At 42.7% G+C, this 15247-nt stretch overlaps 1 protein-coding gene across 1 annotated transcript in view; it reads left to right on the forward strand.

Moving 5' to 3' along the window:
- LOC140346776 (GDNF family receptor alpha-2-like) overlaps positions 1–15247 on the forward strand; it is a 51818-nt gene that overhangs the window by 18083 nt on the left and 18488 nt on the right. The window contains exon 4 of the mRNA XM_072432971.1: positions 10591–10966. Within this exon, the coding sequence (XP_072289072.1) occupies positions 10591–10966 (376 nt within the window). The remainder of the gene's footprint in view (positions 1–10590; positions 10967–15247) is intronic.

The following is a 15247-nucleotide window of genomic DNA, read 5'->3' on the forward strand; positions in this document are numbered from 1 at the left end:
GGAGAGGATGGAGAGGACGGAGAGGACGGAGAGGACGGAGAAGACAGAGAGGACGGAGAGGACGGACGGAGAGGACGGAGAGGACGGAGAGGACGGAGAGAATGTAGAGGATGGAGAGGATGGAGAGGACGGAGAGGACGGAGAGGATGGAGAGGACGGAGAAGACGGAGAGGACGGACGGAGAGGACAGAGAGGATAGAGAGGACGGAGAGGACGGACGGAGGGGACAGAGAGGATAGAGAGGACGGAGAGGACGGAGAGGACGGTGAGGACGGAGAGGATGGAGAGGACGGAGAGGCCGGAGAGGAGGAGAGGACGGAGAGGACGGAGAGGACGGAGAGGATGGAGAGGACGGAGAGGACGGAGAGGACAGAGAGGATAGAGAGGACGGAGAGGACGGACGGAGGGGACAGAGAGGACGGAGAGGACGGACGGAGAGGACGGAGAGGACGGAGAGGACGGAGAGGACGGAGAGAATGTAGAGGATGGAGGATGGAGAGGATGGAGAGGACGGAGAGGACGGAGAGGACAGAGAGGATAGAGAGGACGGAGAGGACGGACGGAGAGGACGGAGAGGACGGAGAGGACGGACGGAGAGGACGGAGAGGACGGAGAGGACGGAGAGGACGGAGAGAATGTAGAGGATGGAGGATGGAGAGGATGGAGAGGACGGAGAGGACGGAGAGGACGGAGAGGACGGAGAAGACGGAGAGGACGGACGGAGAGGACAGAGAGGACGGATGGAGAGGACAGAGAGGATAGAGAGGACGGCGGAGAGGATGGAGAGGACGGAGAGGATGGAGAGGACGGAGAGGACGGACGGAGAGGACGGAGAGGACAGAGAGGATGGAGAGGACGGAGAGGACGGATGGAGAGGACAGAGAGGATAGAGAGGACGGCGGAGAGGATGGAGAGGACGGAGAGGATGGAGAGGACGGAGAGGACGGAGAGGACCGAGAGGACGGAGAGGACGGACGGAGAGGACGGAGAGGACGGAGAGGATGGAGAGGACGGATGGAGAGGACAGAGAGGATAGAGAGGACGGCGGAGAGGATGGAGAGGACGGAGAGGATGGAGAGGACGGAGAGGACGGAGAGGATGGAGAGGATGGAGAGGACGGAGAGGACGGAGAGGACGGAGAGGACGGAGAGGATGGAGAAGATGGAGAGGATGGAGAGGACGGAGAGGACGGAGAGGACGGAGAGGACGGAGAGGATGGAGTCAAATGGAGTGGTGGTCCTGAGTCCTGCATGGGCTGCTGAGCTAAACAACATAATCCTGGACTAAAGCTCTTTACCAGTCTTCGATTTTTCTCTGAGATTGATTTCCTCTTTGCTTTTCTAATTAAACAGCCCAGTGTTCAAGGGGATCTTACGCTATGGTCTTTAATTCATTGCTTATTACCAATGTGCCATGTTGCCATCAAGGCAAACGTTACATGCAGCTACGATGTATTATTGAGTGTGACACACAATGACAGCGGTCTTCAGTGAGACAGGCAAAGCGCTTGAATTTCAATCAAAGCTTCTGGCAAAAACTCCATTTCTTCTTTTTAAATCCAAAAGCAATCTACAATCTCTGTTTCCCTTTGTCTTGGCAGTTGTGTCTCAGTTGGTTTGTGTTATAACTGGTGCATATAAAAAAGATTTATGTATTATGTTCTCAGTTTGAAATCATAGTCTATCACTTGTTGTAGAAAAATGATTTGATCTGTGGAAGAAAAAGATGACTGAAATACAACTTTGAGGCATTCATTACTTGGCTGGAAAAACAATTCAGAATTACAGTCTTTTTTGTTTTCTTTGATTCGCCGAGCGTTTACACAACTGGTGTACAACAATCGGTTCCAGGTAAAATTGTGACTTTTACATTTAAAAAGTAGTTCTCTTGTTCTTTAGATGACATGTTTCACACTGTCCCAGGCTGCTAAAGACGTAGGATGTTCTCATGTGATATAAATAATCTAAAGGTGCACAATGACTTTTCTGCTTTACCCGGAGTGTTCCACAGTTTGATGTAGCAGAGTGGACAGAGGGAGCAGTTTTCAAGAGCCAAGCAACGCCAGAGAGGTTCAGGACCAATTAAACTGAGGCACTAATTCCGCTGTTGAATGTCAGAGGCAAGTTTAAGTAGTCACATGATACTTATAATGAACCTGTTTGGATCCATTTTCAAATAAAATGAACTTTAGTCTTGTTCACAAAGTTGTATCGTAGTTCACATGGTAACAAAGGCGAGACCCCATTGACACCCCTCTATCTCAGTGGCACCTGATGTCGGGAGTTACTCAGCTCAGACTTATTTGCACCGCGACACCTGAGACACAGCGTGACGAGGGAAAACAGCACAGGGACGAGTGACACGCTCACTGACAGCTGGCACTGGCGGCCAATCAAAACCAACATGTTTAAGTGGCAGCGCCCGCCTGCAGGATATACTGGCATCCAACGTAACTATCTTCTATTTATACAGTCACAGGTGGTTTTATTGCTTAGAAAAAACATGACAAATGTCTTTCTGTGAGTGGGGTCGCCTCTCCACAGATGTGTAAATTGGCCTGGTGGTGTTACAGGCTTGTTGCCATGGAGATAGACAAGCCTGGTTCTAGCTCTGCAGTTTGTTGTTGTGAGCCTGGAGGGTTTTCTTTGCCAGCTTTACACCTGTAGCCTTCACCAAAACAGTAAAACACAAAGCCATTTTGACTTAAGTATTTCCACTTCTCAATTCCACTTCAGAATCAGAAAATCAGTTCAACTTAAGGTTGGTGCAGCAGCAGTTCAAACCTCACATAGTAAAATACTGCTGTGGATGTATTCTTAGGGATTCTGCATCTTCTTGTTTGCTTCCTCTGGAGGGAAACAATAGATTCTGTCCCTTAAGATAAGATAAGATAAGATAAGATAATCCTTTATTGTCCCACATGGGGTTAAAGGCCTATAGTACACAAAGTACAGCTAGATTAAATCACAAGCAAACTGATAAATAATTACACCCTTGTTATACGGTTGTGCTGCTCAGCTCTGGAGCCGCATTTCCCATAATCCCATCTGTAAAATGTGTGGAAAGATATGTGATAGTAGGATGTCTGATGAGGATAGGGATATGTGCACTCCTATAAACAAGCTTTGGGAATTGAAAATATATCTTTTAGTATTTTAAAAGTTTTAGTCTGCCGTATAGATAAGGGGCAGAACTTGTGAATGCAATGCAAAGTATTTCACATTTGGACACATATCTTTCTTGCAAGTTAAAAACAAAGCCCATTCTGGTCTCCGAGTGGTTATTTCTTGTAAATTCATTTATTTATATTGTTTTCAAAGGTCATTCACTTTTTATGCCACTGCATGAATAACCAAGTGAATCTCAATAACATTTAACCTTTTGATAATATTGTACTTCTTCTAAAAGATTTTCAGACCACTTTTCGAAATATATCTTCCAATATTAGTAAATCTAAACGACAAACGCTTTACATTCTCAATATTTAATCATTTGAATATGTGTTCTTTGCACTGCTTCTTCAGATTTTTTCAGAAATGTTTTGTTCTTCCAATTATACATATTAACTTCATGTAATAAATCAGAGTATATGTTCATACTATTGCTACTCAACACCAGTCATTTGAGGAAATACTAACCCACTGTTTTGGTTGTTGTTAATGAACACCGTAATCTTCCTACTTGCTTGTCACCTTCAGGCCACTAGCATCCTAAACCCAGTGTAGGGAGGAGAGTGACAGCAGAGTGAGCAGCCTCATGACATTTGAGCCGACTCCTCTCCATATAAAGCAGGTTACAGTCAGAGCGGAGTGTGACAGTGTGGGCTACTCCCTCTGCATCTCAAACCGCTACATATTCCAACTGCCGCCACAAAAACGTTTGGCCTGATTCACAATGAAGTCTGAAGCGTAGAAGACACACTGACAACCAACTTAGAAACCGCTTTGATTCATTGAACGCAACATCTTCTTGTATCGGTTCTTTTTTTGTTGTTTTGGCACGCACACTATTCAATGCAGAATGGCAAACAGGAGCCACATTCATCTGTTCCTGCTGAAGAAATTAAAAGATTAAACATTAGGCCAGTACTGTGACATTCAGCCGCCACCGCCTCAGAGGAAACCATTAAAGAGAAACAAAGACACTTCACAATGGACCATTTTTTATCAACTTTTGATGCAGTAACCTCAAAGGAACCCCTCAAACTGAGAGAAAAAGAAAAAGATAAGAACATAAACGGCACTCGGGCAAACTATTCATAATTGGAATCACGGTTTGGTCAAGATGTGTTTCATGCAAGTGTCATAGATCCATCTGCTCCATTAAGCGTAAGAATATAAGCAGCAGTAGGGGCCGTCATCACTGGACCATACTTTGGCCTGAAGCGGACCATTATTCAAAAAAACTTTGCTGAGGGAAAATCATAACCATCTTTTTGATTTAAAGAGAGAACAAACTAAGAGTAAATGCTATTCCTCATTTCAGTTATAATAAAATCAGCTGCTCCTGTGGGGCTGAACCAAACCCAACAAAACCATTTGACAAAAAACAGACTCAAATACCAAACTCTGTTGGGCTTGTTTAATGCCCTACACATCCTCTATTGGCAGAAGCAGGTCCCACTGCGTTTGGCTTCTTTCCTCCTGTATTTTCTCGTCTCATGTTCATATTGTTAGCATGAGTAACAAAAACAATTAGGTATTACCGAAACATACTTCAAGAGAGAAAGCACCTGTAAACCTAGTTTAGAAGTAAGAATGAAGAAATTAACTCTGAATTAACTGGAATTGATAAGATATCATTCTTTTTATGACTCATGATAGCTGTGCAGATATTCAAATACTTCCTCCACGGTCCACAAGGATTTACCAAGGCCGGGCTGAATGTCCTATTACATCCTGTTTGCCGAGATATCTTTGAGTGTAATTGTTAATATGCGCCACATGAAATGCAGCCTGTTCTTTTGACCTAGTACTGAGCTAATTAACTTATTAAGAGCAGAGGGCAGCCTAGAGTCCGGCATCAGGGGCCCTTCAGGCTCTCGCTTTAACATTCCTTAGTTAGACCTTCTAACTCCAAGCATAAGCCTCTCACCTCTGCTCAGTGTGCCCACCATCCAATTAAAGCCAAAAAGCTATTTCTTCAACAACTAAAGGCACTAGTGCAACAGTCCTGCTCAGCATGCTGCTCAAATGTTTGACATTTTAACATTGTGCTATTACTTAGGCAAACAATGGATCTCCTGTGCATGTAAAACACAGTTTTATTAGGGTCAATCTGCCACAGAGAATGCTTCTGAGAGTGCATGATGTTGTGGCTGCAGTATTAACAGTGCCTTCTTTACATGGTTCATTATCCTATGTGAATTTGAAAAAAATCACTCAGCCCCAACTTGTCTCTCAGTGGCTCTGTAATGAGGGTCCGTGTTTTGAGCTCACTTATCAGAGAGCTTTTGTGATGGTCAGCATTTTCAAACCTTGAATTAAACTGCAATGAATAATCCACAAATGCAGCAACTTGTCTGCATTTCAGCGCCTGAGAGACTTTTTAATATCCCTCTCTCTGACACTTGCGTTCTTGACACAGCCCTCTGTATTCTTCCTGGTTTTGGACGGCATGTGGCTGGATTTTATGCTCACCTCAGGTGTGTGTACTTTAGAGAGGGCTGATCTTAACACTCAATATTGTTTTTGGATACTTTCTGGGAGGTACAAACTGCTAGATATTCACAAGTGTGTTTAGGATTAGCAGACTCCACCGTGAGACACCGAGTGATGTTGGTCCGACCCGGAAATTGAACCCATGATCTCCTATTGAGAGGTGAGAGCTCTAACTGCTCTGTCACCATGCACTCCCAGTTATTCTCACATGAGTAAATATTCATGCTACCATTTGCAGGCCTCTTTTGCTTCTTTTTTCTCAACTTGACCAGTCTCATCAAACACATTGCATGTCTTTGTCTGCTCACGCCTGACGATGCTGGTAAAGCTTAGGAGATGATGTAGATCTCTGCAACCCTTTAGCCTTTGTCTTTAAGCCTATTGCGATACAGTACAGAGCTAATGACTGATGAGGCCTTTGACACAGAAATGCTTGACATGCTCCTCAGGGTCCAGACTAAAGACTTCCCTAACAAGCTCGCACACACTTACCCAGGGCTGTATTAAATCCAAACTTTGGCACCTTTCCTAATTACTTGAAACATAGCCGCAGCCAAGAGCCGCTTCCTAACCCGGGCTGAGCAACCCTCTGCAGTGCAGCGTCCCCGGAGTACATGATGATATATGAAAAGCAGAATTCAAATTAGGCTGACGGAGAGTAATTACTGAGGGAGGAGTGTACCTTAGTGTTAAGTATGGAAAAAAACATCAGAATCCCACCTGAATCCTTTATCTCTCTCCGCCCTTTCATTTGCGCACCGCACCCTCACCTCTCTTTACTCCTCTGCTCTGTCCTCCCTGAGGACCTGCTCCTTTTGCTCATTTTATATCTGTGTGTTGTATGTGCTCAAATAAGGCAGTTATTTCCACTACATTACCACTAATGGGTCTAATTTATGATGCCAAAAGATCAGAGAGCCATATTAAAAAGCTATTTGCTGCCAAATACATGGATTACTCAAAAGTACATTGTGGACAGAGCTTAAGTGGATGAACATGCTTTTGAAATAAGATTTTTGTTGACTGAAAGATGGGTTGCCAGGGACACTTACCATTTTGTTGTGTTTTATGAGAGCCTTTAATATGGTTTTAATATTTGACAGTAAAATGACCAATTATTAAAATGATTAATTCTAATAAACATGTACATTAATGAACCATTTGCTAATTACAGCTGTTCAAAAGAAGTAGTCCTTCCTTTCTAACCTTAACCTCAGACGTATGCATTCATTCAAAGGTTTGCCTGTTATATATTAGTTATACAAAGTGAATATTGTACATTGCCTGCACCACATGGGCGGGTCCCAGTGATCACTGCAAACAACATCTATGTCCTGCTTGTTCATTTAACTTTTTGATAGAAGGTATGTTTGGCCCCAGAGTCAAATTGTCGATAGAATTAAGTTGAGCAGAGCATAAGTTTGCAATTGTATAAACTTTTTTAATAACAATGAAAAATTACATACTATGTTTGAGAACCTCTTTGCAATTTACTGTCTTTAATACTTTAATAACTAATTGAGGAAACTTGTTTTAGATCTGTCCAAGTCACATTAACAAGATGCATATCTCCTTAAAGACTATACAGCGTGACTTATTTGTTGCTTGCAGACTCTTCTGACTCTACAGTGAAGCGCCAAACCACCATTATTCATGGGACACTGAGGACACTAATTGTTGAGTGTTCCTTGACTCCATTAATCATGTGGCCTGTGTTCTAATTCATACACTTCTCATATACCACAGAGGTAAATGAATGTGTGTAGGTTATTGTGATGCACTCGGCTGCTGATTACTCTGCTGATGGGCAGGGTTAATTACACTGAGCAAGAGTTGCACATCTTTCCTGAATTAGGCTTGGACTAATTGAAAGCCCTCCAGCGTCTATAAGTGGCTGTCCAATCTGTTGTCTGTGTCCTCTCATTTCATCTTTGTATCAGCGTGTAATCAACTGCTCAAGCCTTCTCTCTCCCAAGCTTTTTCCATTTTGCACTTCTTCTGCAGCCATTAGCTTATCAATGGCTTTCTGCTTATATTATCCCACGATATGTTTTCTGAAAACCTTTATTGTTCTGCACTTAGAAAATCAATTACAAGTCGGTAATACTATCCTGCATTTCCCCTCCCGCTCTATCCTTCCTGTTTGTGTTTAGAGCAAAGAGCCTTCAAGTCAGCTTTGTATCTTATGTTTTGCCCCAAGACATCTTTTGGGTTGAGCACCAAATTCAATCTCAGCTCCCCAATCATAGGTAGTAAAAACCCGACCTGGCTGGCTCAGAAGTGGCTGTAGCCCGTGCTTGGTCAGATAAATCTTCGTAGCTCATCCTTTTCTTATTTTCTTTTTCATCCCGGACCCCCCAGCAGCTCACATTAGAGGCTGCAGATGGCCAAGGGAGATTTCTAAACTGCAATCCATCAGTGTAGCCTCAACAACTGGACAAAAGCTAACCCGCTAACCTCTCCGCCAGCTGGAGCGCTCTGCCCGTAGCTTCTTCTCAAGCTCGGAACAGCCCTGCTTGGCCCAGTTTCGTAAGAGAACCAGGTCCAAACTCACATCCACAAATCTGTTCAGCAACACGTGCAATCATGCTGTATTCAAGTTGTTCCCACTCGACAAGGCAGGCTAATTGTCTTGAATCGTGTCCATAAGATGTGATGTGCAAAACTGTTGCACTGACAAATTTAATCAACAATCCTGCAAGGCTGAAAATGTTTCCCGACATCTGTTTCAAAGCATTTATCGGCTCCCCTCAGAGAGCAGCAGGGTAAAGATTTGATTAAAGGAATGATGTCTTACTTCATCACATGAAATAAAAAGTTAATTTCTTCAATATCTGGATACAGATGGAGTTTGTCCCTAATGACAAAAGCAGATGAATATTGAGCTGGCAGCAAACTCTGTTTATCTTGTAAATATTCAAATAACAAAAAATCAAAACATTACGGAGATGATGGAGAAACTGCTAATAGTTTTATTCAGAAGCTTTTGAGCACAACCAACTGATATATATGACTTGTGTATATATATATATATTTATTATAGAAGAAAATCTAAATTAAAAAACACTTTAAAATGATGCTGTATGGTAATATTTGAAAAACAAAAGGTTGAGGTTTGCATATAGTATTTGGTTGTCCATGTGGTGTGTCTCATACAGGGCCATTTCCAGGATTGATAATGCCCAATGCAGTGTTGGAAACAATCTGTGCACCTCTGGCAGAGCCCTGAGAATAAATGGTGTCTGTCCAGCAGCAGGCACCCTGATAGACACACACTGAGATTGGATGTGTTGAATAAGAGATGAATTTCTGTCTGTGTCACTGTGGCTCCACGACCTCTGAAATATCATTATCTTCAGGGTGGGGAGGTTAAGTTCTCTAATAACAAAAAGGGTGCCACTAGTGAATAGGAGTCTATTACTGATGGATTGTGAGAATGAGATGCTTATGTACAAGTGCAGTAACATCCAAACACATCAATTATTTGTTGCAAACATGATGTGCTGTGAGGGCCAGAGCCACTCAGTGTGTGGTCAGTCTGAGGAAGACTCAATCTTCTGCTTCATTCATTCAAAGGAGGTTATACTAAGTCACGGAGCATTCTATTTTGGTATCAAATGTTCTCATCTATGGGTTTATCTTGTACTCATGTTTTATTACAATATATTTCAAAATAAATGTATTTGAACAGTTTAGATAAATGGTATAATCACCAGTGATAGTACAATAGACAATGTAAAACATTTCAACAACAAAAATAAATAAAATCTCATACATAAAATGCAATGCTATTGAAAAATAACAAACTAAACTAGTTCCCCATGTGGGACAATAAAGGAATATCTTATCTTATCTTATCTTACTTTGCAATGGCTGAAGCCATTGCTGGAGTGTCTGCGTCTCTCCCTCTCACAGAAACCAGAATGTACGTCCTCTGGACAAGCGCCGCTTAGAATTATTATTCTTTAGACTTTATTCTTTTGACTTTATTCTTGTAGTCTCGCTCTATTTTTGTAGTTCCTCCTCTTTATTTTCCTGCCAATAAAGTCTACCTCTCTCCCCCTCTCTCTCTCTCTCTCCCCCCCTCTCTCTCTCTCTCCCTCTCTCCCTCACCCTCCCCCCTCTCCCTCTCTCCCTCCCCTCCCCCCCCCCTCTCTCTCTCTCTCTCTCTCTCTCTCTCTCTCTCTCTCTCTCTCTCTCGCTCGACTGGCTCCGTCACAAAATTCTAAAGAATAAAGTCTAAAGAATTCCGCAGACACTCATAATGCCCAAATTCATTTAAATGGGGAAAACTAATACTTTTGAAAATTTGACAATTCTGCAACAAGTACAAGTTGTTCAAATGTCAAAAGTAATAGCACACGTACTACTGTGAAAGCGATCGTAATGAGGTATAACATGTTGAAATCGGTTGAAGCGTTAAGGAGTTGAAACTGGCTAAATGGAAAATCATGGAAAATATAATAATAAAAATACGTGAAATTCAAGAACATATAGTGCCTGCGTGACATCACGCAGACACTCACTTAAGTTGTTGTGGGCCATAAGCGCTGAAGGACAGAAAAACAATAATTATGGGGTTGTCTTTGAGGGAAGAAGGCTGCATTTTCTCCAGTGACACACAGTTTGTCTGCTGCAGAAAGAGCATAGTACACATGTACAAGATATTGAAGAATCTACTGCATTCTCCAGTGCTCCAGTGTTCTCACATTTACAATGCACTCTCCCTCTGGCTCAGACGTTAGGATTATTGTTTTATTGATCTTCCTTTGCAGCTAAGTCCATTGCAAATCTTATCAGATTGATGCTGTTGAGACCAACACATAGATTTTGTTTCATTTAATCAAATACTAATTAATGTAACTGTCTGTTCCAGCAATGTACAATATATTTAAACCAAATGTGCAAATGTCTGTTTGTTTTGTGACAGGGATGCTCACGGTGGCCCCTAAAGGATCTTTCTGCCCTGAGGCGGACATAACCTGTAACCCCTGTCTGAACGCTGCCAAAGACTGTAACCTCAATGGCAACTGTAAGAAGCACCGCTCCGCCTACATCGCCACCTGCAGCAAAGAGGACCCTAAAGGCGACACATGCAACAAGAAACGCTGCCACAAAGCTCTGCGTGTGTTTCTGGACCGTGTACCTGCCGAGTACAGCCACCGCCTGCTCTTCTGCCCCTGTCAGACCAAGGGCTGTGCCGAGCGACGCAGGCAGACCATAGTGCCCGACTGCTCCTACAAAGAGAAGGTCAAACCCAACTGCCTGGAACTCCTGCGGGTGTGTCGTATGGACTCTCTGTGCAGGTGAGAGAAAGTGATCACTGTGCATGTTTCATTGGTGACTCTGAGAAAGTGGATTTTATTTTATCTTTACAATAATACAATGGTCCATCAAACCTGGAGCTGCAACATGCACTGGGACGGTTTGCAGCCGAGTGTGAAGAGGCTGGGATGAGAATCAGAACCTCCAAATCCGAGGCCATGGTTCTCAACCGGAGAAAAGAGGCTTGCCCTCTTCAGGTGGGTGGGGAGTCCTTGCCCCAAGTGGAGGAGTTCAAGTATCTCGGGGTCTTGTTCACGAGTGATGGAAGGATGGAGCATGAGATCGACAGGCGGATCGGTGCAGCGACTGCAGTGATGCAGTCGCTGTATCGACTGTTGTGGTAAAGAAGGAGCAGAGTAGAAAGACAAAGCTCTCGATTTACTGGTCAATCTGCATTCCTACCCTCACCTATGGTCATGAGCTTTGGGTAATGACTGAAAGGAGGAAAGGAGATAGGGTGAGGACCTCAGTCATACAGGAGGAGCTCGGAGTAGAGCCGCTGCGCCTCCACATCGAGAGGAGCCTGCTGAGGTGGCTAATAAAACTAATTCTCCATGCAGCCACAAAAGACAACCTTATAAATATTAGACTCTTCAAATTCCAAATTCCAAATATGAGCCAAAACATGTCTAAGGTCTTAGTTCAAAACCACCTTGACTATAATAGTCCTGCCTATATCCAAGCTCTTGAATCTAGCCTTGAATCAAATCAAGTTGTGAACCTAGTGGGTGAAATGTTCTAGAAACTGTGAAAAATGTCACAGCTCAGACATTAGATTATAGGTTTGCTTATTTGAGTTTCATGCACTGCATTTAAAGGTAGGGTATGTAGGTTTTGTATTAACATTTTATAAACTTGACATTTGCATCCCCGAGGTAAAAATGTTCTTATCAAATATTGCTTGATGTAATTTAGTCTCAATCACAAAAACAATAGACATGAGGGCTGAGTTGTTTCACGTTATAATTTGCTGTTTTGGTCAGAAATCCCATTGAGACTCATATGAGACTCTCATTTGGGTTCCTACATCTAAAACTCATTTTAAATAAACTTAAAAAGGACTGCCTCTGGTCTGAATACTGACTCAATTCAGTTTGTTTTATGAACAAGTAAGAGCACAGGCAACATACTATCACAGGATGTGTTACTTCCTGCTTCTCAACACATAACACAATGCTGAGATGTCCTTTTTGCACTAAAGTTTGATACCTTCCTGCTGTAACTTTGCCAGTGCAGTAATTAGATGTGGAGGCTATTAGAGACATGATGAAGATGTGACGCTAAGTTGAAGGGACAACGCTCAATTAGGCTGAACAAAACATTAGTGGATCGCTCTGTCTGCATGGGGCCCTTATTGGATTCAAGTGGCTGAATTCAATTCTCACCTAGCCAGCCGTGACATGTTTCTATGTTAGTGCTACTCAAGGTACAACACACAGCACTGTCGGATCTCGTTACACCCCAAATGTACTACGGGGGTCACACCATTAGTTTTAAAGTTACATTTAAGTGGCAGTTCTTTGAAAACTTTAAGTCCTCTTTAATGAAGCTAATGGGCTTTAACAAACTGTGAGATCGGTGCTAAAAATAGTGAAGTAATGAGGACCTTTTGGCTCTCCATGGCACACAATTAACTTTCTGCACAGTTTTGAAAGTTGGCATTTTGCATTGGAACTGCATGTCAGTTTTAGAAGTTTAGTCGACTGTTTTGGAAAAATAATGCAAGTTTAGAATGTAAGAAATTAGCATGTGCTTGGTGTATCATTCTGTTGGTCTCTTCAGCCATCGCAGTGCAGTACATTTTAATTAGATGCTATTTTTGGTAGCAAGCTTATTAGAACACAACGTTTGTGGATGGACTTGCTACTTCCTCCTGCTGTAAATTTGAAGTGTAAATTGGACTTTGTGTTCTTCTTTTGTTAAGACTCTCTGTTTGTGTACTATAGGGCCTGCATTTGTCTTGCTTCCATACAGGTGAGCAGGCCAGAAGATTTAGCCTTAATGGCAAAAACCCAATTCCCTCCAATGAACACTAAATTCAGCTGGCACAATGCTAAAGTAGGGAAACTCTATTGCCTCTCTTTCGATTTATGATTGTCTTGATAATTACCTGCTCGGTCGTATTGTGTAATCTGTTTTCAGGCTGGCGTGCTTTCTCTGACCCTTTGGCCCCCGGGTGTGTGGAGTGCACCCCCTTATTGAGAAAGATGAAATAGAACGTTGAAGCTCATTATCTGTGATGCCCTGCCGGGGTCAACAGCTCAATGTGTGCACTTATAGAGAACGGACACATGCTGGTGGCTCTCGGGAGGCTGGACGCGTCTGCTCCACACACAGAATTATCTATGCGCCGTAATGTGGCCAACACTCAATTACAAAGCCTATACCGCGCAGGGAAGGCCGGACTAACATCTCTTTACATATTCTCCGGGAAGTCCACCCTTTTAAAATCAGCCGATGAAGTAATTGATCCATCACATTAACCAGCGTGTCATTTTGTTAATTTGTTCTTCACCTGCAGAGTGACAAGAGATCAGGTAAATTTAATCTAAAACTAATTTGTTATGCTAATAGAGATTAAAGAAAGCGATAGCAGGGTGTTCCGTGCCACCTTGAAAGACTCGACTTGAGGCAGTTGGGTGGAGTAACCAAAAGTTGTGCTCAAGGAGTGGGTATTGTTACTTCAAAATGAATATTTCTCAAGAACAAGTCACAATCATACCGAGAGTTGTATTTAGCTCCAGTCACGCTTGTTTGATGAATCCTGTTTACAAAGTCTTCCTCCCATCCAAACTTCAAAAACACTCATGATTGAATTTCCCCGATCTGTGACATCATCGATTGAGTGCTGAGATCTTGTTCACTGTTTTTAAGTCATAAATTATCACCAGACTTGTTCTGAGCACTTCTGCCATCAAATCGTGTTCATTACAACTGCATGCCAGGGATAAGCTAGCATTTGTGTATCTCACTGATGGAATTCCCTCTGCAGCCAGTAGATGAACAGATTTTTTTAAACATAAAGCTATAATAATCAAGAGCATGTTTAAAGGTCAATAACATAACAAATAATGCATGGTATTTGTTCTTAACGTCTGTTTTGTGATGGACTAATGCTAATTGCTACCTCTGGGCTTTACTAAACGTACATTGCAAAATGCATCCAGCACCTTGACCTGACCTTGACCTCCGCTGATAAGACTGCTTGATGAGTGTGACTGTCAGGTTTGTCGCAAGAGACACTGATGTGAGAGCAAACAGGACACCAGGCTCGTCTTCGCCCATCCCACTGTAACCGTGGACAGCAGCAGAGGGACCAGAGAGGGAGATAATGAGGAGGAGGGGAGGACAGGGAGGAGGCCTGTAAGATCGATCCAGGCTGTAAAACTATTGCAGTGTGCCGGGGTCAGTGGTCACACACCTATGGAGCCTCATCAACCTCCGATGACCATCTCAAAGTCAAGCGTCAACTCCCAATACAAACAACACCATATCACGGTCAAGAGATCATCACAGCTTACTTGAGGTGTTTAAATATATATAACACTATATCATTTATTCAGGGCTGTGAAAGCCAGCTCAAACTTCAAATATTACAGCTGATGCCTGTGTAAAAATGAATTTCTTCTATGAAACCTAAAATTCCAACAATGGCCTAGTTAGCCTAGTTGTTTAAGAATAAAAACATTCAAATTGGGTTGTGGCTATATGACTATGTGGCTATAGCCTGTACAGAAGTAAAGACAAAAAGAGCCAAATTGTACTTATACTTGGATTCCTTATCTTACCCTGATCCACTTTCCTCCACAGAAGACAAGATGTTTTGATCTCATTTTGTATTCCAGCGCTCACTACCACCTCCAATGCATCTATTCACTGGGGACTGCAGCTGAGTCCACAGAGTGACAATGGTCTATATTTGGAGAAGCTTTTTGTGGTGGTGAATCTTTAGAGAACTCCCAACCCATTTCTAACACAAAACCAGCACAGTGATTCGTAATTAAAGTGCATTGAGTTTGATACAGTATTGACATTATTAATTCCTAAATAGATCAATGTTACACTTGTATCTATCTTTGATATATACAGCACCATTACAGGGCAGGCTGGGCTTCTGGACTCTAAGTTTCGAGGTGCATCGGACCCTGAGAGAGAATTGATCACTGCATAACATAGGTAGCTGACCCAGTTTTGGAAATGTAGCGAGGTATTCTGCTCACATGCACTGACCTAACACAGCTTTCTCACAATTCATTACAATT

The sequence above is a fragment of the Eucyclogobius newberryi genome, unplaced genomic scaffold (assembly GCF_026437365.1).
Source record: "Eucyclogobius newberryi isolate DKJ021-1_F unplaced genomic scaffold, fEucNew1.0.hap1 SCAF_6, whole genome shotgun sequence".
NCBI lineage: Eukaryota > Metazoa > Chordata > Actinopteri > Gobiiformes > Gobiidae > Eucyclogobius > Eucyclogobius newberryi.